Source organism: Cimex lectularius, unplaced genomic scaffold (genome assembly GCF_000648675.2).
Source record: "Cimex lectularius strain Harlan isolate CLEC.00 unplaced genomic scaffold, Clec_2.1 scaffold49, whole genome shotgun sequence".
NCBI lineage: Eukaryota > Metazoa > Arthropoda > Insecta > Hemiptera > Cimicidae > Cimex > Cimex lectularius.
Window position 1 is genome coordinate 954,092 of NW_019392644.1, and position 23,953 is coordinate 978,044.

General features: G+C 33.2%; 2 protein-coding genes across 2 annotated transcripts; one reads left to right on the plus strand and one right to left on the minus strand.

Moving 5' to 3' along the window:
* Window positions 1-84: 84 nt before the first annotated feature.
* Window positions 85-15,516, minus strand: LOC106670079 (multidrug resistance-associated protein 7). Its single transcript, XM_014400090.2, has 23 exons — window positions 14,615-15,516; window positions 12,229-12,685; window positions 12,036-12,162; window positions 7,110-7,203; window positions 6,936-7,047; window positions 6,740-6,865; window positions 6,276-6,424; window positions 6,088-6,207; window positions 5,435-5,681; window positions 5,286-5,379; window positions 5,082-5,220; window positions 4,828-5,017; window positions 4,611-4,766; window positions 2,466-2,627; window positions 2,225-2,385; window positions 2,023-2,155; window positions 1,742-1,952; window positions 1,519-1,688; window positions 1,227-1,464; window positions 916-1,107; window positions 615-852; window positions 414-553; window positions 85-342 (listed from the first exon to the last, which is right to left on the minus strand). The coding sequence occupies exons 1-23, from the start codon at window positions 15,248-15,250 to the stop codon at window positions 240-242; spliced, it is 4,395 nt and encodes a 1,464-aa protein (XP_014255576.1). The 5' UTR covers window positions 15,251-15,516; the 3' UTR covers window positions 85-239.
* A 2,414-nt stretch (window positions 15,517-17,930) lies between these two features.
* On the plus strand, window positions 17,931-23,433 carry LOC106670083 (protein dpy-30 homolog). The gene is made up of 4 exons (XM_014400095.2): window positions 17,931-18,365; window positions 21,683-21,780; window positions 21,839-21,987; window positions 22,043-23,433. The coding sequence occupies exons 1-4, from the start codon at window positions 18,347-18,349 to the stop codon at window positions 22,143-22,145; spliced, it is 369 nt and encodes a 122-aa protein (XP_014255581.1). The 5' UTR covers window positions 17,931-18,346; the 3' UTR covers window positions 22,146-23,433.
* The last annotated feature ends 520 nt before the right edge of the window (window positions 23,434-23,953 follow it).

A 23,953-nucleotide genomic window follows, 5' to 3' on the forward strand; every position in this document is an offset into this window, starting at 1 on the left:
TATATAAAAACAATGGTGTTTAAAAGATCACATTTAATTATGTTTTTATTATTCACATTTTTAAGTTTACAATACAGAGATTTTAAAAAATATATTTTTGGTTAAAAATATTACAATAAATCTTATAAAACAAAAAATATATTGCTAGGATAAAGCTGTTTTATCGATGTGTCTATAATTTTATAATATTATTTATTGTTTTATAATATTAGAAAATTATAAACTAGGTTTTTATTTATTTACAGGTTGTGTGCGAGCTGGTAGAAATGAGAATTACGATTCTCCATTAAGTTGCTCGGCGTATCAAATTCTACCACTTTCCCATCTTTCATGACAAGAACCCTATAGGGGGGAAAAGATCATTAATTAATCCAAATTTAAAAAAAAAACAAAAAAACAGTCATATTATTTACCTGTCACAATCAATAATTGTTTTAACTCTATGCGCTATAGTTATCACAGTACTCTGAAGGAAACTATTTCTTATAGTCTGTTGAATTAGTCTGTCGGTGTCTTCGTCAACATTTGCTGTCGCTTCATCGATACAAATAATCTGAGGAAAAAAAATTCAAGACAGTTGTTTGGTTTTAAATATTATTAAATTTGTCGCTTACTTTTGTGTTTTTAAGGATGGCCCTAGCGAGGCATATGAGTTGACCTTGTCCGACGGAGAAAGTATCTTTATTGATGTTTACATACAAGCCCCCATTTTCTTCCACCGCTGTCATCATATAAGTTTTTTCCAAGACTTCGCGCAATTCGTCATCAGTGTGAATATTATGCGGGTCTAGGTTAGACCTCATCGAGCCCTCGAATATGAATGGATCTTGAGGTATTATACACATACGTGACCTAAGAGATTTTAAGATTACTCGATTAATTATTCGTTTAAAAAAAATTAAGTGAAAACTTTACCTCAATTGATCCAAAGAAATCAATTTGATGTTGACAAAGTCAACGGAAATTTCCCCTTTAGTCAAATCGCTCAATCTAAAAAGAGCTGATATCAATGAACTCTTCCCTGCTCCAGTCCTTCCAACAACACCTATTTTCTCACCAGGTCTTGTCACAAAAGTCACTTCATTTAAGGAATAAGGGAGAGATTCACTAAAAAAAAAGTCATACTAATATGTCATGAAAAAAAAACAACCTATGTATATGTATATAATTTATTTACTTATCCATACACTACAACAAATTATTTAAAAAAAAAATTAAGTTCTTACCTGTATCGGTAAAATACGTTATGAAAAGAAATGACGCCTTGTGTTGGCCAACCGAAAGGAATAACAACTGACGAGGGCGATTTGTCTTCTCCCTCCAGGCCTATATAAGCATTATTCAAATACTGGCTAACTCTCTCGACAGAAACCATCTCCCTTTCGGTTTCTGTGACTGCGTTTACAAGTCCTCCGATCGAACTCGTTAGTGTTAGGGCGTAAGAAATCGCCAATCCGATTAATCCTAAAATTGAGATAAATAGTAAAACGAAATTTACTTTTTATTTGTCGTAATCACCTGGTTCGGCAAAATCGAGGTGGTGTCGGAGTGTAGCTAATATAGCGACTCCTGTGATCATGACAACTCCGATGAGTTGTAACCGTAAACCGAGCCATTGCGAAGCGGCGCTAGCGCTTAATTGAGCCTTTATATTAGATTCAAGCCAAGACTGATTGTCCCTCATAAACCTTTGTTAAAAATTAAATTAAAAATTGAATTATTTATAGACAATTTAATTTACCTCGAAGTCACTCTAAATGCTCGTATTACAGCTGCCCCTTGAAGTGTCTCATTAAAGTGGCTGTAAAGAGGTGACATTGTCGTACTTGTAAGTCGTTTTAGCTCCCTCGAAGTCAATCTGTAGTTGGACTGTAAGTTGTGATAAATTGGAACGAGAGGGGCCAAAATCAAAAATAGCCATGGAAGCCCATAAAGAGTCATTGCAAGCGTTCCTAGAAACGTCCATTTTAAATAAAATATAATTAAAACAGACATTTTTTCTAAGTAAGATAAATTTTTTACCTAGCACTGTAAAAATTGATGCTAAAAGTATATTAGAAATAAAAGGAAGAGAATCATCGATAGTATAGACATCAGATGAAAACCGGTTTAAAATTTTTCCAGATGAATTTGTTTCAAAGAACAACATTTTAGCCTAAAAGTGTTTAAAATATTAAAATAAATCAGCAATTTAGATTAATGAAAATACTGGTAAAATAATTACATCAATAACTTTCTTTAAAAGTTTTTTATGAATTTTACGCGCTGCATTTAGACCACCGAACGCAAACAGGAATGCTCTGAATAATGTAAAAAGAGAATTCATTCCGGCGATTCCAGCGTAAATTATTAAATATTTAGATGTACTATTGGAAGACAATTCTTCTGAAAATCGAGAGAAAAAAAATTATAAATATATAACAGAAGGATTTATATGAAAATTCCCTTTTAAAAAGATAAATGACCTTGGAATTGTGTATAGTTTAAATTTGACACCCAGTACGACAGCCAGTAATCAACTCCATTTCGGCTAATTTGCATCAGAACGATCGAAGTTAAAATCAACGGCCACAGACATACTCCAGCAGACATTATATACATTCCAAACACTCTACAATCCATAGAGCCTAAAAAAAATTGTATTTTTTCTTTACGAAAGATAATTAAATTACACCTAGCATTTGTTGATCTCAAGAGAAAGGAAATTTTTCTCATAAATTTCTCGGATTGATTTGATTTGGTTAGTTTAGTAATTTGACTTTGACAAAAATTGAACATACAATAATTGCCAATTTAAAAAAAATTTTAATTCCATATTCAATATTTAATTTTCAACATATTTTTATAAACAATGGATGGGATATCTCTGTAAAGATAACTTATATTTGAAACCATACGTTTCAATGTTTTAACTTTATGTTCTTGTGATTATATTTTGTATACATAAAAGAACGACGTTTTTAAGCAACTTAGAAACAAGAAAAATGTCACATCTTGATATTAAGCAACAAAAAAGAATGACTCGTTATTTTTAAGCACCTTATAAAAAAACAAAATGTCACATCTTGTTTTTAAGCACATTGTACACAAGAAAAAATGTCACTTTTTTTAAAAACAACAAAAATGTCACATCTTGTTTTTAAGCACGTTGTACACAAGAAAAAATGTCACATTTTTTTTAAAACAACAAAAATGTCACATCTAATTTTCAACACCAAACAAACAACAAAAATGTCACATCTAGATTTTAAGCACCATACAAACAACAAAAATGTCATCTAATTTTAAGCACCATACAAACAACAAAAATGTCACATCTAGATTTTAAGCACCATACAAACAACAAAAATGTCACATCTAGATTTTAAGCACCATACAAACAACAAAAATGTCATCTAATTTTAAGCACCATACAAACAACAAAAATGTCATCTAATTTTAAGCACCATACAAACAACAAAAATGTCATCTAATTTTAAGCACCATACAAACAACAAAAATGCCATCAAATTTTAAGCACCATACAAACAACAAAAATGTCATCTAATTTTAAGCACCATACAAACAACAAAAATGTCATCTAGATTTTAAAAGCACGATACAAACAAAAATGTCACATCTAGATTTTAAAAGCACGATACAAACAAAAATGTCACATCTAGATTTTAAGCATGTCAAACAATTAAAATGTCTCATCTTATTTTTAAGCATCTTACAAATAACGAAAATGTCACATCTCAATGTTAAACACCTTACAAACAACTAAAATGTCACATCTTGATATTAATGTCTCATCTCATTTTTAAGCACCTTACAAATAACCAAAATATCACATCCCAATGTTAAACACCTAACACAAATTTTGATTTGGTTAGTTTAGTAATGTGGTTGTTATTGATCATTTTGATTGACCTCTCCTCACTAGAGTAGTCAAACTTTTGCCTTCTTCAGTGTGACTAAACATAGAATTACACAGACACAGGTAAGATGATTGTTATCCCTCAGACTTTTGACAATCCACCCAGCCTGGATATTTTCTTGTGGCTTTTTCCTCTGTGTTAAGAAAAGAAAAAGTTCTCTTTCAAAAAATAATAAAACGAACAAACCAAATCGTGTAAAATAACAGTTTGAACATCTTTTTTACCTCATTCCTCCTCACACATATACAAACTCTGCTCAACAGCAGCGACAAAAAGAAAAAAATTCCTTTTTCCACTCTAACTTGTCCATGCTGACCTGTTCAAGCTCATCTGTCCTCGCTGGCCACTTATGACACCACGAGATGGGCCCCACACGTAATCGGCCTCACTCAACTTTGCCGAGGGCACCCCTATCTGGCTGAATCCGGTCATCCCAGTGCAAAAAAAATTTTTTTCAACTTGAAACAATTGTCTAACATATTCAGCTCAATTCACCACTATACATTTCACCTTATTTAGATGTGTTTTCCATTAAAAATCCGTTTAGTAGTACTTTTTGGTTTGCATTCAGGGCCGTTGAGATTCGAACCCAAAATGTCAATGCTTTAAACAGACCTCTTTTTAATTACTATTCCGTTTCTCTTGAGTTCTTGTTTGTTATTTATTTTCTACTAACCTCACGTCACTTACCATGAGCTCTTTCTTCAATTTCAACTTCAACTTCAGGTTCGGGTGATTTTTTATCAGAATGATTTTCCTCTGACTCGACTTTTGCACTCTCGTCAATTTCTAGCTCCGAATCAGTCACATACTCTATATAATTGGGTAGAACCTCTGAAGGCCTTCCTATTAAATATAAATAAAACAATTTAAAAATTCATTGAATTTCAGATAGTGGTTTTGCCACCTTGACAGACAATTTTCCCGTCTTGTAGAACGATGATATGATCCGCGTTTATGAGGAAGCGCGACTGGTGAGTGAATAGAAGGCGCGTCTTGTTCTGAAGAATTCCGCAGATACACTGTGTGAAAATGTGTTTTGCTACTTGCGGGTCTACTGCGGATAAAATATCATCTAAAAGGTATATCTGTTTGTCCTAGGAAACGAATAATTACTTAGAAAAGAAATTACTTTAAAAAATGTAAACGTTATGAACATACTTGATAAACGGCTCTTGCAAGGGCGATTCTTGCCTTTTGCCCACCGCTTAACGTACACCCTCCTTCACCGATTTTAGCAGAATCTTTACCAGGTAGCAGATTGATATCCTCTGTCAGTCCACATGCATTCAACACACTCCTAATAAAATATACAAAGGATTTTTATTAAGAATTACAGTAAAATTAAAATTACTGTTCAATCACCAATATCTATGTCTCAAAAAGTGCTCGCCAAAAAGAATATTTTCTAAAATTGTTCCCTTTTGAAGCCAAGGAGTTTGTGGTACATAACCAAATCCTAAATTACATTTTTATTAGTGAATATTATAATTAAAATAAACGCTGAAATTTACCTTCTTCGTAGTTTAGTACTGAAACCGACCCAGAGGATTTTTCTATTTCTGAAAGAATGGCGGCAATCATCGACGATTTCCCGCTCCCTACGGGTCCAATTATACCGATGAGTTGGCCTTTATCTATTTTTACGTTGATCCCCTTTAACGAAAACCTTGTTTCATTCCAGCAGAAATTACCATTTATTATTTCCAGCGCTTCACCTTCAGATTTGTCGTAATACGCTTTCAACACACGATCTGGAAGCTTCATAAAGCATTAAATATTTTCTTATCGGGTTTTGAACTAATAATAGGAGTTCTTGCATAAATTAGAATTGAAATCAAATTATAAATTAAACAGTTTTGCCTCACTATCGGCGATAAAAGCAATACTTTCTGTCTAATTATAATTATTAAATCACTTTTAAAGTAGTCAAATTTAAAAAAAATCAAAATTTCATAATGTGCCACTTTTTTGTGGAGCAGTGTACTAATCTTTACCCCTAGTAATTATGGAAAATAAACACAAGTGTCTTTTTTTACTTTGAGTGTATTACACTAAAAAGGCAACAAATTAAATCCTCCCATTATGAAAAAAAAGGTCAAAAATCGTGACAAATCTACGCAAGAAACTCTTTAGAAAATGAATAACTTAAAAATATAAAATCTACCTTAATTAATCTTTCGACGCGTTTTAATGATACCCAAGCTTCAGTCAAACCGTTCAAAACCCAGGGGAAGGCGTTGAGCGGCGTTATTAACATGTTTATTAAAGCAATTGTTGTAAATACCTGATCAAAATTAAATATTTTGCAATAATTGTACAATTAAATTCAATTTTTTTTTTTTAAATACTCACTACTGATGCTGTCAGTTGATTTCCTGTAAGAGTGTAGGTAACAAATGTCAATAGTGATATTAAAACAGGAGTTGTCGCCCAAAAATAAACACAAAGAGCATCTAAATATTTTCTCCAAGATAGAAATTTCATCTCCTGTTTTCTAACACCTAAAAGAAAAATTTTAAATGAGCGATTATGTTTTAATTTGCCCTATTGACCAAAGAATCACTTTAAATATTATTCAGTTTGATTGAGTTGAAAAATAGTGACACGAGACGCAAACTCACAACCTCCTGGGTACTGATCTGGTGGTCGTGGGTTCGAGTCTCTCTTATGACACTAATTTTTCAACTCAAACATTATAATAATAATAATTTTAAAATAAAGATGAACATTCCTTCTTTCTTCTTAAAAATCATTATTTAATACAATATTTGGTTATATATTATTATTACTATTCTTTTATCATCTAGGAAACAGACCTTCAACTTTTTGAACGAATTCATTTTCCCAGACGTGTAATTTAATTGTCTTAATGCCTCTGAAAATTTCCATCATTATCTGCAAACGGGCATCCTTGTACGACATGGTTTTTTCGCTTAATTTACCTGAAACAGCGCAAGTTTTACACTGGGGGGGAAAAAACTGTCAAATATTCCTCAATAAGTTTCACCGAACCTATTTGTTTGGCCAAAAATCTATTTATCGGTATTAAGACGATCGAGAACGCAATACCAGCCAAGAAAGACAACCCCACTTGAAGATAGAGCAAGTACAATGTGACGAAGAGCTGGAAATTTTAAATTGAACGTGTAAAATTTGTACGATTTCGTTCCAAACGCTAATTATTACCTGCAAAGGGATGCTCCAGAATGCGTGGAAGCTTGCGCATGAGTTTACTATCCGGTCCATGTCCGTACTCATATAATTTGCAACTTCGCCTTTACTAAAATTAAATTATGATTCTTTTTAGCTAAAATAGATAGATTATATAGTTTTAAATAATTGAGGCAAAATAATTATTTGTTTGGAACAAAAGATTATATATATAAATTCTAATCTAGTGTCGGATCTAATCTTAATAGAGGCGTGTCATGCCTTGGCTCCATACAGAGAGCGTGTAGGCATGCCGCCGGACTTAAGAAGAGTTCTCGAACTAGGTAGCGAGTTTTAGAGTCCCCTATTCTGCTTTTTAAGGGAAATTGGGTTTTTTTATTGTATGTTAATATGTTTTACATGTTGTGTCTATATGTTTGGTCTGAGTGCATGTATTTATTAGCGTGAATGGCGAGGGGTGAGGGTGAAATATAACGTCATCATCGCCCCTCGAACGTTGAGAGCGTAAGAGTGTGTGTTCAGGACGATGGCGGAATATTTATAAAAGTACTAAAAAAAAAAACTATAAAAAAAAATAGTTGTATGTTATTTGTCTTTCAGGAGATTCCCAGACAAACAAGCTTGAATATTACATAAACAACAACATATATGAAAAATTTATATTATTTTAAAAACAGTTTAAATTTGTTTTACTATTCAATATGAAGATTGGAAAAAAGACAATAATAAAATTAGTTAATAATATAATATTTAGATATAATAAAGGGGAGAAGGAAACAAAGTGACAATGCTAAATAAACAAGATAAAATATTAATCAGCATAATTATTCATAAATTTAAGTTATATCAATGTCATATTTAATTTATATTTACATTATTAATTCTGTATTCTATTTTTATTTATGTATTAAAAATTATCTTAATTTTAAACAGTTCATAAAGTTTTTAATATTTTTCATATTTTCTGTTGTAAAAACACGCTGGTACTCATCAATAATAGTAGTGGTTTTTTTAATAGTTTTTATTTTTATTTTTAGTTTTATGGCCGACAAACTAGCCCGGTTATCGCCAGCCATCTCTTCCTTAGCTTTACATTTCTTTTTTTACCTTTCTTGCATATTACTAATACTAATTTATTTTTATATTTCTCCAGGTGAGTTTAGATATTTTATAGTACTACGGTAGCCAACTCTCTCTTTTCTTTGTACTATTTCTAGCCTCTTTATGATCAGGGCTCGTCAATCGTGGATAAAATAGACAAATAACAAACACAAATACACAAAAACAAGATAAAAAACGTAATAGACTGGTTAGCATTCACACTAGCCCAGAGTAGTCGATATTCCTTGGGGTAATTGAGGTTAAACCCTACCATTCACGCTATTAAATTACATTTGCGCATACATTCTCTCTTCCACAGAGTACTCGATATTCCTCGAAGTTATTGGGGATAAGCTACCTTTCACGCTAATAAATTACATCCACACATTCATTCACACTATGATTAAAACAGAGTGGTCGGCCGGATCGCCAGTGAAGCTCCCGCGTGTCAAAGGTGCTGATGGTAGGTGGCCCTTGGAGGATTTGACAAGTTGAAGAGATAGATCATATTCAACCGGTTAAGAATAGGCCATGTGAGGTTGACACAAGGACTTATAGAACACAAGGAACTTTTGAACCAAATTTAATGCCGCTGGACTTAAGAAGAGATCTCGAGCATGGTAGCGAGTTTCAGAGTCCCCTGTTCCGCTTTTTATGGGAAATTGGTTTTTTTTTATTGTATATAATATGTCTTATGTGTTGTATCTATATGTTTTGTCTGAGTGCATGTATTTATTAGCGTGAATGTCAAGGGGTGAGGGTGAAATATAACGTCATCATCGCCCCTCGAATGTTGAGAGCATATGAGTGTGTGTTCAGGGTCGATGACGGAATATTTATAAAAGTACTCCACCGACCAAACGGAATGAGTGTACTGTACGGATGAATTTATGTGTATGAATGTAGTGTTTGAAAGGGAAGAATATAGACATAGTTGGGGGCTGAAATGACCTAGATGTCGGAAGCCCGTCAAAAAAAAAAAAAAAAGCCTTGAATGCATCGTCAGCGACACAGCCAAGCAATGGCATGCATCTTAGAATCTGGAGAGGCATCCGTCAATCCAGCCTGACTCACACCCAAAACCTGTACGGTCCACGATTGAGCCCAGACACACCTCTGACATGGGGTTCCAGCAGAAGAAACAAGAACTGAGAGGGTGTAATATGTGTGTTTATATAAATTTTACGTGTGCTAAGAATTTGATAATTTTGTTTATTAATTATTGTTTAGTAAGGAGTAGAGATCATTAAGTGTTGTTATAAAGGACAATTAATTTTTATTTGATAGATTAATACTGTATATCCGGGGTGGGGGAGCCAAATGGCAAAATAAAGATATACATCATTAAAGATATCTTCCAACTTAAATTGACATGACACTATTTAAAAAAGTAACTAATAATAATAATTACATGGCACTTAACTTAAAATCAATAATTACATCACGCAACAATAAAACATCATTCATTTACAATAAAAGCTCTCAATTTAAGTGCTTCATAAACAAAATTGAACACTTTTCTTTCTTCAGATTTTAGCAAGAACTCAAGTTTTTCTAAATTGTTACTACTTACACTTGTATCTACGTACTTCTTTAAATAAAAGGATCTTTGCGGTTGGTAAATTGGACAATTTAAAACTATATGCTCCATGTTCTCCTCTTCTAACAATTTACACAAAGAGGACTAGGAGTATTTCTGGGCAAATGGTTAATTTTTATTTTATTTATTAATTAAAACTGGTCTTAAGACTTCTAACAATATATCGATTGTGTAGGAGTTTGGTCACTTCAATTTTCTCGTGTTGGCCGATTTTTGGCAGCGATTTTACGATCCGTTTGTAAGCCCTTATTCCTTATGTGACAAGATGCATCGACCACTTTTTTGTATGTAAAATTTGTATGTTCTGATTTTTGCTGATTGAGCTTGATTATCAATTTTTTGTCCATTCATTCAGGCCTTCTCTCAGGCCAATTTTACGCTAGGCTAGAATGGTTTTTTAGTTTTGGAAAATTCTGGGATTCCCATCGTAAATATTTTTTATTCCAAGGAACTTGCTTCCAGGCTTGACAGCAGAGGTCACTGAAGAGGACCCTATCCCAGGTAGTATTAATTAAAATAGTCAATTTGTCTGTCTTGTTGTTTTTGATACCAGAATGACCAGGAATAGACTTGAATAATTTTTTACAATTGATATTCCTTTTATTTTGGAATAATTATCCCAGGTGCACAGGTTTAAGATGTTATTTAATATTTTATTTAGTGAGTGTTGTAAGAGTCAAAACTTCAGAGTTCAGTGGTGAAACTAAATCAAAGGTGATACAGGCGGAAATTTACTCTACCGTCTACTCATCTGGATACAACAGGAAAAAATTCTGCTCCCGAATATGCAGATCTGAACTTGAGCAATAAGAGGAGGATGAGAGTTAAAAGATAAAGAATGAATCGGCTTATATAAATAAATTTTTAACAGGTTTTTATTTTTAATCAATGACGTAATCACCCTCATTATCAACGTTTTGCCATCTACAAATTTTCAATGCAGGATCGATAAAAATCAATTAGTTTTTGAGCAAAAATCTGGAAATGGCATTTTGGACATTATCCAAATTTTCATATTTTTTGCCACTTAGAAAATGATGTAGCAATTGGAATAAATGGAAATCCAATAGTGCAATATCAGGTAAATGTAGAGGATGAGGCAACATCTCCTACCCAATTCATTAATTTTTCCAGGTTCGTCTTCCATTATCGTGCTGCAGAAAAAAAACCCTTTTCCGTTGACAATTTCTAGGCACTTTTCAATTGATTGATTTTCTCGATCTAACTGTTCTCAGTAAAGGTCTGCCGTCAAGAAGGTCAGTTTCTCCAGGTTTCAGCACGTCAAAATGAAAAACCCCACGAATACTCCGCCAAATAAACAAAAATTGCCTTTTTTTGGATGTAAATCGGGCTCGTAAAGAGCCACTGCCTTTTGCATTTTGGATTACCATAGAGGGCCCATTTTTCATATCCAGTGATCAATCAATCAAAAAACGCTTCTGTATTGTGCTGCTGAAGCAAACACCGGTTAATTAATAATTAATTTATCAATCTACTGCAAATGTTTTTGGATGGTCGGCCAAGGTTGATTGTGTCTGACAGTTCCTCAATTGTCTGACACGGATCTGCTTCCACTTCCATCTTTAACATGTCATTGTCTAAAGTTGTTGAACTTCCTGATCAATACGAGTTGAAAAGATCAAAATTTCTGGATTTGAATAGAAAAAACTAACGTCGTAAATGTTTTTGTTAGCAACTGTTGCGTTACTACCCTTGTGAAATTCAAAAAGCATACAATGCTGGTTATGTACCTCTTTTGGTATTTGGCCATTTCACCATAAATTGAAAAAAAAAAGAAAAAAGATTTAATTAACGAGTAAACAAGTCATTCTAACTTTAAAATGACTTTGGAATGACTTTGAAGTACACAATGAGCTGATAAACGACAAATGAATATTGACACAGGCAGAAACGGCATTACTTTCCGGTCCCCCAATAATTTTGGGGCTTAAGGGGCTTAGAGATATGCACGTTAGATAAATGAGGAAGAATGTTGTATATGCAAAAAAGAAAAGGAAAGAATTTTAGCAATAGAAAAAAATCTTCAAGATGATGGCTATGTATGAACGAGAGTTCACCTGTGTTGATGTGAATACTGTTCACAGTACAAAAGATTCTGATATCCCTCAGGATCTTCAGGCCATTATTTTCTATTTATACCAAGCCAAAATGAAGTTTTTTTTTTAAATATTACATAGATATATGCATATCACATTCCAACATTTTAACTGTAAACTTACCTAAACTGAGACATAGTGACTGTATTGACTGTCAGTGTCTTCTTGTAAATTGTACTGACTAAAGCTGCTTTGATTTTTAAGCCGACCTTTGACATAAGAAAATTGAAATGAGAATTGCAGAAAGCACCTGAACAGAAATTGCAAAATAAGTCATACATTTCAGATTTAAAAAAAATAAATAAATAAAAATTACTGATTAGAGCTGTGATGCTAAGTCCGATGGCGTACATATAGCCATATCCAACTGGTTCAGTTTTGTCTTCGATAAATTTAACAAGAAGATTGAGAAAAATGGGCCCGCAGAACCCCGAGACGTCAGCGATAAACTTCAGAACACCTATACCATAGAACTCCTTCCAAAAACATTTATGGAGTGCACGTAAAAGCGTACTCCTGTACCTGGGGTGGTGGTAGAGAGCCACGGACATATTCATGTTGAGCTGCGCGACCGTCATACTGTTGGGAAGGTCATACAGATCCTCGGTGGAGTCCAGCAGGCCCTGGACGCCTTTTTCTATCAGAGGGTTCACCCAGGAGAATGTGAGCCGTGCCAAACTGTTCCAGCCTTCCATAGCCACTCCCAAATAATTCACATCGAGGTCTTCCCTGAATCTCGTATAAGCACCTATGGGAGGAGATTGCTCTCCTGACTTTAAAATTTAAACATTAGCTTAAAAACAAATCCATACTTATAATATTTAATTAAATCTAAGTGGGAAAATTTTCAATTAAATGATACTTATTTTCATTGACCCTCAAGTAAGAAATCACACAGGAAGACTATTTTTAGGATAATTATTCTTTTTGCGTAAGGTCTTGGTTGAGATGAAAAAGTTAAAAAATGGCACAAAAAAAGAGGTTAAATTCGAAAGGTTGTAGGTTGAGATGAGGAGTTGGCGTCCGAGTGGATTGACATCACAATAGCTCAAGTAGTTAGAGCAGCGGCGTATTCAGCCGAAGGTCATGGGTTTGAATGCGACTACCTAGGCTATGTGGACGATCTTAGTAGTAAAAAAAACATCATGCAAACACTGTGATGGACACTGCATAATATATAATATATATACTGACGGTTCCAAAACCGATTAGGGGATGAACCCAGATTGAACTGACAGATAACCTAGGTAAATATGCTACTGTTTTCCAATCTGAAATCAAGCGCCAGAGAATAACAAGGCTAGGAATTCATTCCCGGAAGATAGCCATTTTCTCTGACAGCCAGGCAGCATTAAAGGCCCTAGATCATGCGAGATGACGGCAAAGTGTTTGGAATTGCATGGAGGCCCTGATGGAAGTCCAAACCCTGGCGGAATAATACCACAGGTATGAGGCACACGAAGAGATTCATAGAAGGACCATCACAAAACTTACAAAAGAATTACTGGAAGGCAACCGCAACCAAACCAGGATTCTGGTTGGACTCCTGACAGGGCTCTGCCATTTAGGCATTTAACCCCTCGGGTCTTGGTCGCTCACCCCGCATAATATATAATATATATATACCACCTGCAACAATAAGGGATGTTACCAGCCTGCAGAGTTTTGGCTAAGATCGTTGTTAAAAGAATTAAAGCCGCTGTGGGAAAGCTACTGAAAAACAGCTGTATAGACAATGCAAATTATAGTCGAGCAATATGTCAAGTGCAGAGCCTGTGTATTTTTTATATACATATTTGAAAAGGCTGAATTGATCAATCATGGACAAATGTGGTTTCTTTCCTTCTGGAAAGATGGCATTCTCACAAAACTCATAACGTAACAGTAATGACCTGATCCTGGCGTGGTCCCCAGGGCGCTTGGGGCCTAGAGGCAACGGAAAGGTTGACATGTTGGCCAAAGAGGGGGCCAACATGGACCTCTGGGCCCTGAAACCTACTGGGCTTAGCAACTCCATTTTAAAATGGATCCTTAATGAGTCCAAACCTGGTGGAATAATACCACAGGTATGAGGCACATGAAGAGATTCATAGAAGGACCATCACAAAACTTACAAAAGAATTACTGGAAGGCAACCGCAACCGAACCAGGATTCTGGTAGGACTCCTGACGGGGTACTACCACTTGAGGGAGCACATGCACCGGATGGGACTATAGACAGAAGATACTGCCAGGGAGAGGAGGTAAAGGTCCACATAGGTGCATGTTTTTGAAACAAGGACAGGAAAAAAAATCACAAGCAAGATCCTACGCTAAGGAGCCGCTGGCAAAGCTGTGGAGGCTGATTAACAACCTGAAGCTGGCCAGTGAGTTATAAAAAAACAGGGGAGCACCACAGGTCGAGGTGCGGTAGGACTTGTGTCTGCCTCTTTTTTCCCTATCCCCGCTCATGACACTAACTTTTTCACCTCAACCAAGACCTTACATAAAAGGAATAATTAATTGAAAGAAGTAATTTGGTCAATTAGACCATTAAAACATAAATGGATTACTATTTTTTGCATTTTAACGAGTATCATTGGTATTAAAATTCAGTACACTAAGCTAAGATTTAAGTTACATATTTTAATAAAAACTCTTGAAAAACGGAATGTTTTTTTGAAAATGATTTTTTTTAAAGATATATATGTGAGTCTGCTTACCTGATTGCAGAGTGACTGAAAGTGCTGGAGCTGAGCAGGAATCGCCCCAGATGGTATAAGCGTACAAAGATAAATGGACTGGACTACAACCTTAATTATGGAAAAGCGGAACGGCACACCTGAGGCGTACAAATCAGAGTCCGGGTCCTGAACGATCAAATAATTCGAATGAAGGCTGACCCACGAAAGCATGTAATTGACCGCCCAGATGACACCGAGGAAGACCGGTCCCCGGAGATTAGGGCCCAGTTTATTGCAGAGGACAAGAAGGAAGCAGAAATGCATGAGCCAGGCGAAGCACTCGATCGCCACCAACAGGTAGTCGACAGGCTTCAGATGACCTGGGAACATCACCTCTTCCATGTAAGCGCAAACGACCGGCAGACCGGCCAGGACCAGGGTTGTCACCGTCCTCACCCTCAACACCCATTTCTCTATTCTAGACCTCCTGAAGTAATAGAACAAAGCTCCTGTGTAATAAGCAGAAAAGACAGCGACCAGAGTCAGGACGGGTATGTGGAAAATAAGGAACTGGAAGCATAAATCAAAATCCCTGTGCTTTGTGTTCCACACAACGAATGAATCTCTATTGCAGAAATCCTGCCAGCTCCAATCGAAATCGCTCAAATTGACCATCCTTCTAATGATCTCGTAAAACTCGACTGGCTAAACATTTACACTACCTTACAAAAATTTTGGGCGAATTTTGACTAGATTAGTTCGTCGGCTTTTGAACGACAGACAACAGGACTCAGGAGTTTTCACTGAGGAGGTAACGAATCACAAATCACAATGCAATATCGATATATGATGAGTCACTGACAATTTTCTGCTGATAACATCATAATCATCAGCATTTGTTAAGTTGAAAAATGAAAAACCAATAATGAAAACAAATCGGAAATAGCACGAATACACTTGGTTCTAAATTAATTATGTTCAGATGGCCAAATGTTTATGGAAGAAAAGATATCTACTAAGATGAAGATACCGTAAAACTAAAACACTTATTAATTGAAAATTAGTCATCCAATGACATCATTTTTGTAAAAATTTGTTTGTTTTGGCTTAAAAAACATCACACTTTAATTTTTATTAACCATTTATATTTTATTTGTTTCAAAGGTACAAATAGGGCTTTAAGCTCCACTACATGTTCATATCTTTGAAATAAATTTAGTTTTATAAACAGTAAAATAATAACAATAGTAATAATAAAACATAGAACATAACATACAAAACATTAATGACAATAATAGATTCTCTAAAATATTAATTGTTTATAATTGAGCGATGAAACCATATTAAGAAAAGAAATAAGAAGGAGAAAGAAGACAAAAGGAAACGACAAAAAGAAAAAGTAGTATATACTATAATCCATAGTAAAGTTTTAGGTTTTTTAACTAAATAAAATTATTATGGTTTAAGTAATTGATGTTTTAATGAGGAAACAGAAGTATTAAATAAATCAACAGTATTGCATATGCATTGGGGAGTGGTGAAAAATTTGTTCCTTTATATTCAGAAAATATATTTTTTGATTTCTGAGGTGGCAAGTTTGCCAAACATTTCTGGGGAACCTATACAATTATTAATTAATTTGAAAATAAAAATAATCTCAAAACACGTTCTTTTGCAGCTAAGATTGGAAATTTTGAAGTAAGATTTAATGGGAGCATGAGAGAGTGTTTTATCATTGTGACAGTTTAATTTGAAATAAAAGTACGAAGGAATTTATTTTGAAAAAATTTGAATTTTTTCCTGTCGGATAGATGGGGAGAAGTAGAAGAAAAACAGAAAAGATGTGTCCAAATAAGCGAAGTATGATTTATGGAGTCAAATGCACTGGACAAATCAAGTAGGGCAAGAAAAACAATTCCAGCAAATTAGGACCAAAAGCATTGAATGCAAGTTAAAGAAAAGTGTGTGGTGTTTAGTGACCGTTAGTTAATGATTATTTGGAGATCATGAGATGCGGTCTGGGGTGACTTAGGTTTTAGAAAAACATTTTCTTTATCCTGCCAACGTTTTGATGTTTATTGAGATCATCTTCAGGGTCTGGGATTCATAAATATTATTTAAAATTTACAAATACAAGTAGGATGTGAAAAAAATGAATTTGTACATGCTAAAAATTTTACATTCAATTAAAATATTTGTACACACAAAAGTGACACATCTACAGGGAAAACAAACACTTTGAATGAGTACAAATACTTTGATTGAATTTAAAATGTCTAGCATTGTATATATTCATTTTTTTAAACATCATACATGTATTTGTAAAATTTAAATAATGTTTATAAATCCCAGGCCCTGAAGATGATCTCAATAAAGATCAAAACGCTGGCACGATAAAGAAAATGTTTTTCTGAAAACTACGTCACACCAGACCGCATCTCACGATCTCCAAATAATCATTAAAGAAAAGTGTCAAAGACAGTCAAAAAAGTCTGTGTTGTATAACATCAGCAGGAGATGTTCGTTGAAAGATTCAAGAATATAGTTTTGAAATAACAAATTAGAAGAAAAAGATTTTTTTTCATGAACTCATGTTGTTCAGAAATAATGGACTTACAAAAGGATTTAGGCAAGACTTAGTCTTACAAGATTTAGACAAGAAGATAAATCTTTATTACAGATAATTTATTGGATTAAATTAATTATTAAAAAGACTAAAAATCATTGGTTTAATTTTAATCTTTATGACAAAATTTTGACTTAATAAGAAAAAATTCAAAAGTTGAGTGAAAATGAACTAGAGCAAGGTTTGTCTTTTTGTTGGTCTCTAGAGTGACAGAATGAGAACAAAAATAAATCATACAAAAATCTCTAATGAATCTTTGAAACCAAATGCATTGGAAAAATCAAGTAGTGCAAGAAAAACAATTCCAGCAAATTAGGACCAAAACCTTAGAATGCAAGTTAAAAAATAGTGTCAAAGAATTAAGAAAATTCTGTGTTGTACAACATCAGCAGGTGATTTGTTGAAAGTTTCAAGAATATAGTTTTGAAATAACAAATTAGAAGAAAAAGATTTTTTTTCATGAACTCATGTTGTTCAGAAATAATGGATTTACAAGAGGATTTAGACAAGACTTAGTCTTACAAGATTTAGACAAGAAGATAAATCTTTATTATAGATGATTTATTGGATTAATTTAATTATTAAAAATTCTAAAAATAATTGGTTTAATTTTAATCTTTATGGCAAAATTTTGACTTAATAAGAAAAAATCGAAAGTTGAGTGAAAATGAACTAGAGCAATGTTTGTCTTTTTGTTGGTCTCTAGAGTGACCGAATGGGAACAAAAATAAATCATACAAAAATCTCTAATGAATCATTGAACATATGTTGTTTTTTAATTAGGTTTTTTCTTTGTTTAAATAGATTTCTTTCTTTTTATGATTTATAGTTTGATTAGGCCCAATTTGCTCTAATATCCTACGGCCGTCGAACTAACTAAAAATGAATTGTTTCCTGTGAAAGTTAACCTTCCGCCGAGTTTACTTTCGGAGTTTCAGCAGAGAATCCAGGCAAGGCTGAATTGCTCGCCGTCCCTTCGGTCAAATCGACGTTGAAGTTCTTCCCGGTGGATCGGAAAAAAGGGCCTCCTCTGCACTCGAGTTTCTCCCTTCAAAGGGCCGGCAGCGTTTTATATCTAAAGCCGACGAGGACAAAAGCGATATCGTTTCCCTTTACACCAGGTTTTCGCTGTCAGGATTGAGAAAATGTCAACCGCGGTGGCTGGTAATATTTTTCAACCTTGTTCTAATTCGTTTTATCCGACTAAATTGACGGATTTACAAATTTAAAATATCAGTTTTAAAAATGCGCTCATTTTCTCTCGGAAGGGATAAAATATTTTTAGGTTAATAATTATAGAAAAGCTTGTTTCGCAATGTCCCAGTTGCCCACTTCCAACTTCAAAATTAACAAAATTTTAATTTAAATTCCTGCCCTCTCAAAATTAAACACCTAGAACGCCTTATTAGACTAAAAATTTTAGCTTTTCGTCATAGACAATTTAATATTTAACCCTTTACTCTTAATTAGGCTTAATTTTAAGTTTCGGCCCCATAATACTTGGTTAGTTATTCACATGATTGTTGTGACTGACTTTTACAAGTTGACGGCAGTTTAATCTTCAAAAGGAATCTTCCAGAAGAAAACATAGATTTCTAGCATAACTTTTGCTGATCATAGGTTTTGTCAGATCGGAGATAAACTCCGATTTCTAACCCTTCATCACAACTTAGTTTGACAGAAAAATTAATTTAAATAAATGTTTAAAGTAATAACAATAAATAATTATTACTTCAATGAGTTATGTAACTTCACAGCTGTTTGATAGTTTCTGACAATTGTACAGAAGAAAACTCATAAGTTTCTAGCATAACTTCTGCCGATCATTCCGATATCTAACCCTTCATCACAAGTTAAAAGATTGACAGAAATATTTAATTTGATAAATATTATATGTTTAGAGCAGTAATAATTAGTTATTGTTATTACTTCAATGAGTTATGGGTTGTAAGTTCACAGCTGTTTCATTGTTTCTGACAATTGTACAGAAGAAAACTTATAAGTTTCTAGCATAACTTCTGCCGATCATACATTTTTGTCAGCTCTTAGATAAACGTACAATTGTAACCCTGCACCACCAGTTTGACAGAAAATTTAATTAGATCGATATTAGTGTTTAAAGCAATAACAATTATTTATGGTTATTGCTTCAATGAGTTATGGTTTATATAAGTTCACAGCTGTTTGATCATTTCTGACAATTGTCCAAAAAAAAAAAAAAAAAAAAAAAAAAACCATAAATTTCTAGCGTAACTTCTGCTGATTGTACTTTTTGTCAGGTCTGAGATAAACTTCAATTTCTAACTCTTCATCACAACTTAGTTTGACCCTATAAATGTTTAAAGTAATAACAATTATTTATTGTTTTTACTTCAATGAGTTATGTAACTTCACAGCTGTTTGATCATTTCTGACAATTGTACAGAAGAAAACTCATAAGTTTCTAGCATAACTTCTGCTGATTATACTTTTTGTCAGATCTGAGATTCATTCTGATTTCCAACCCTTCATCACAAGTTAAAAGTTTGACAGAAATATTTAATTTGATCAATATTATATGTTTAAAGCAATAACAATTATTTATGGTTATTACTTCAATGAGTTATGGTTTATATAAGTTCACAGCTGTTTGATCGTTTCTGACAATTTTCCAGAAGAAAAACTCATAAGTTTCTAGCATAACTTCTGCTGATCATACTTTTTGTCAGATCTGAGGTTCACTCTGATCACAACTTAAAAGTTTGACAGAAAATTTAATTTGATCAATATTAGAGGTTAAAGTGATAATTTATTGTTTTACTTCAATGAGTTATGAGTTATATAAGTTCACAGCTGTTTGATTGTTTCTGATAATTTTCCAGAAGAAAACATAAGTTTCTAGCATAACTTCTGCTGATTGTACTTTTTGTCAGATCTGAGATTCATTCCGATTTCTAACCCTTCATCACAAGTTAAATGTTTGACAGAAATATTTATTTTGTTCAAAATTATATGTTTAAAGCAGTATATATATAAAGTGGAAGGTTTATGGGCCGACAAACAGCTGAGGTCATCGCCGGCCCTCCGCATGTATTCCTTCTCTTTCCTGTCTTTCTCGCGTATTTTGTATTGAACTGCAGCCATTTGAGCATCTCGATCTGGTTACTGACTCTCTGCTTTTACTTGTATATTACGCCATTATTTTAAAAAGCTAGCCTCTTGTTAGTACCTCAGGTTGTCAATTTAAGAATAGATACACAACATACAATACATAACATATATATCGCCACAAACATAGAAGTCTGGTCACATTCACTCCCCCAGAGTACTCGATATTCCTCGGGGCGGGGTTGAACCCATTTAAAGCAGTAATAATCAGTTATTGTTATTACTTCAATGAGCTATGGGTTATATAAGTTCACAGCTGTTTCATAATTCCTAACAATATTCTTGGTGAAAATCCCATAAATTGACAGCTTAGTATGCTATGTAATGGTACTTGGAGAACCAACCCAGCAACACCGCTCATAACTTTGTCATAAATAATTGTAATTATTTCCATTAAAACTGTGTTTGTTCTCTTTTTGTCGCTATTGAGGGGACGTGGGAGATCCAGGAGGAAAAAATCAATCTATAAGAAATATTAATGTGTAAAATAATAATTTATTGTTATTACTTCAATTTAGAATTATATAATTTCCTTAATTATTACTTTTTAAATTATCTTGGTATGATTGATATCAATCTTTAATATAAAAAGTCAGGAATACGGTCAATTTGAGAGACACTCTGTTCATCATCAGGTTTTCGAGGAATATACCCAATTCATCAAGACATTGAATATATTATTAATATTTCTTCTTTTTCTACTTACAGTTCTGAAACGTATGGTTTCAAACATATTGAATTTTCGAGGTGATAGTGAAACGAGATTTACAACCTGTCCATTTGCTAACAGAATTTTTCTGAGCAAAATACACAAATCTAAGGATAAAAGTATATGCTATATAATCATACATTTTGCTTAGCTCCGAGAAAATTCTCAGAGTACCAACCCAAACTTGGTTCTGCTAGTTCACTAAGTTTTGGCCATTAAAATTATTCTTAGTTAGATCATTGCTGTTGTTTTTTCTTGAGGAAAGTCAATAAATTTATAGAAAAAATTATACCCTGTTCATAATTTGTTTGATTGAATATACTCTGAAATTAAATTTTTTTAAATTTATTTTAAATTTCACTGTAGATAGTAAAATTTCCTTCTGTAGTTTGTGGTGTGATAAACCCGTAATTTGGTCTGACGATGGTGAAAATCTGATAGTGCAAACCAGCGAGAATAAGCAGACCAAATTACAGATTTACCTTAGAGTTAACAAAACGAAATACTACAATTTTCTATTTATTGATGAATAATGAATTTTTTGTCTTCTGATTGCAATTTTTTTTAAAGTCTGGAAGTATAATTATACCATTTGTATGATTATTTGTTAATTGTAATTTTTTAGAAGACGCCCCAAATGTTACCACAGTGCCACAACCAGGTCAACCAGTAGAAAAAAAGCTCCCTGCAAGCACGACAAATGGTGTTTCCGAAGTTGCAGCCGTGAGTATCTTTACATTTTTTGAAATCTTTTTTGTAATGACAAGTTTTCTTGTTGTAGAAAATAATCCAAAATGAAAAAGAAGCCGCAGAACACCCGCCCACGAAGAAATCAAAAGTCGATTTACAGTCTTTACCCACGAGGCAATACCTCGACCAAACTGTTGTTCCGATACTTCTCCAAGGCTTGCAGACATTAGTGAAAGAAAGGTAATCTACCTGAAGACTTGATTGTTCTCTTGACTAACTTTAGATTTTATTTTAGGCCCCCAGATCCAATCAGCTACTTAGCAGCTTACCTAATGAAGAACAAACAGCTTTATGAACCACCAGCGGCATCACCACCTACAGCAACGAACCCTCAGTGAATGTGTTTCGCCTAAGAATTTCTTTCAAATGAATAATACAAAGAAGATAAATAAATATTTGTAAAATAAAAGTGAGCCATTTGTTGTATAAATAAGATTAAAAATGAAACCAAATGCGTGCCTAATTGATAAAAACATTGATAATTTTAAATTTTTATAAAATGCTATTTCCTTTATAAACATTGGATAAACATAAAATCATGAGAAGGGTAAATTTCTTATAACATAGTGGTGTATTTCCCATTATTTTCAGTAATTTGAACTTTTTGACTCCCTTTTATTTTATTATTATTATTATTTTTTTTTTAAATATGTGTATTCAACCTTGAGGTATCTGGTCATTAGTGAAAAAAGATGTGGCATGTGGGTTACCTTTATTTTAAACCAAACTGAAGTCTTTTGGTAAGGTATGTTAAAGGAAAAACTGAATATCATTCAGTTTTGTTGTTGTCTATTTTATTGTCATAACTTTGTATAAATATCTGTGAAAATAAGGAATGGACTGAGTCAGTAATTGTGCCACCAAAATTATTTTGTAAGTAAATATTTTATTTTTGCGTTTATTTTTGGATTAAGATGACCTCTCTGGTTTAGCTCGTACTTGTTTACGCAATTAAAGCAAAAACGCTTCCAAGAGATTATTGAACAAGCGTTCTCAACATAGCTATGCTTTATTAAACACTCGGTTCAAATTAGACTCAATTGCAAGCCTTAACACGTTTCGTTATTTAATTTAATTTATATTGTCTCAAAGAAATGTCCAAAACTATAACAAGAACATTTTGTAAAAGATAATTGTATAAAAATAGTAAATTTTGTATTTGGTTCACTATGGCAGAAAGGACATGAGAAAACAGAACTTTAGCACATTTTTATTTCATCGATTTTATTTCTTGTCAGATGTTTGATAATTAATGATCATGGTTCATCGGATTTATATCTGTTGATTATTATCATCTGTAATAGTGGAACAAATGACAATTTACTCAAACATCACAACTTATAATTTTATCTAATAACATGTTATTAAAATAATGCGTTATGTTTCAGGTTATATCAGTTATAATATTTAATTATTGGTTGTGAAATTAAAATGACTTTTATATATGTTAAAGGCATGAAGTTAAAGTTATTTGTGGTTTTATTCAAATTGTCTGGTTAATATCAATGTTTATTTTAAGTATATACTTCAATTTGTTCATTTAATAAACTTATATTACCAAGGATAATAATTTCATTTATAAAGAATACTAGGATTAGTTTGTTGAATTAAAAAAAAATTAAATAATTGCTGGTTGATTAAAATTTCATCCCAGATTAGATTAGTAGTAATTAATTTAAAATTTAGATTAAGTTAAGTATTTCCTGTTGTAAAGGAGCCAGGAGAGCTTTAGTTCCAGCTGAAAAATGGTCAAATCACTTTTACAATACTTTTTGCATATTGACAATTACAATAGTTAGGATTTGAACTGACCTAGCATGGCAAATACAAATCAGAAGCCGTAACCATTCGGTCACCGTGGTTCTTTAAGTTGATTACATTTCTGGTCTCAGAGTAAAGATCATGAAAGTGTTACCACCTGCAACTTAGCAGGAAAATCAGTGGAAACTGCCTTGCACTCACTAATAGGCAGGATCGAGAAATCATTTAATAATGAATATACACTAGGTTGCTTCTTTGATACCCAAGGGGCGTTTCATAATGCTGATACTTCTTGCATTATATCAGCATTAGATAATTACAATGTCGACCATCACCTTACTAGATGGGTGAAGACCTACTAAGTGGGGAGGATGGTCAATATGTG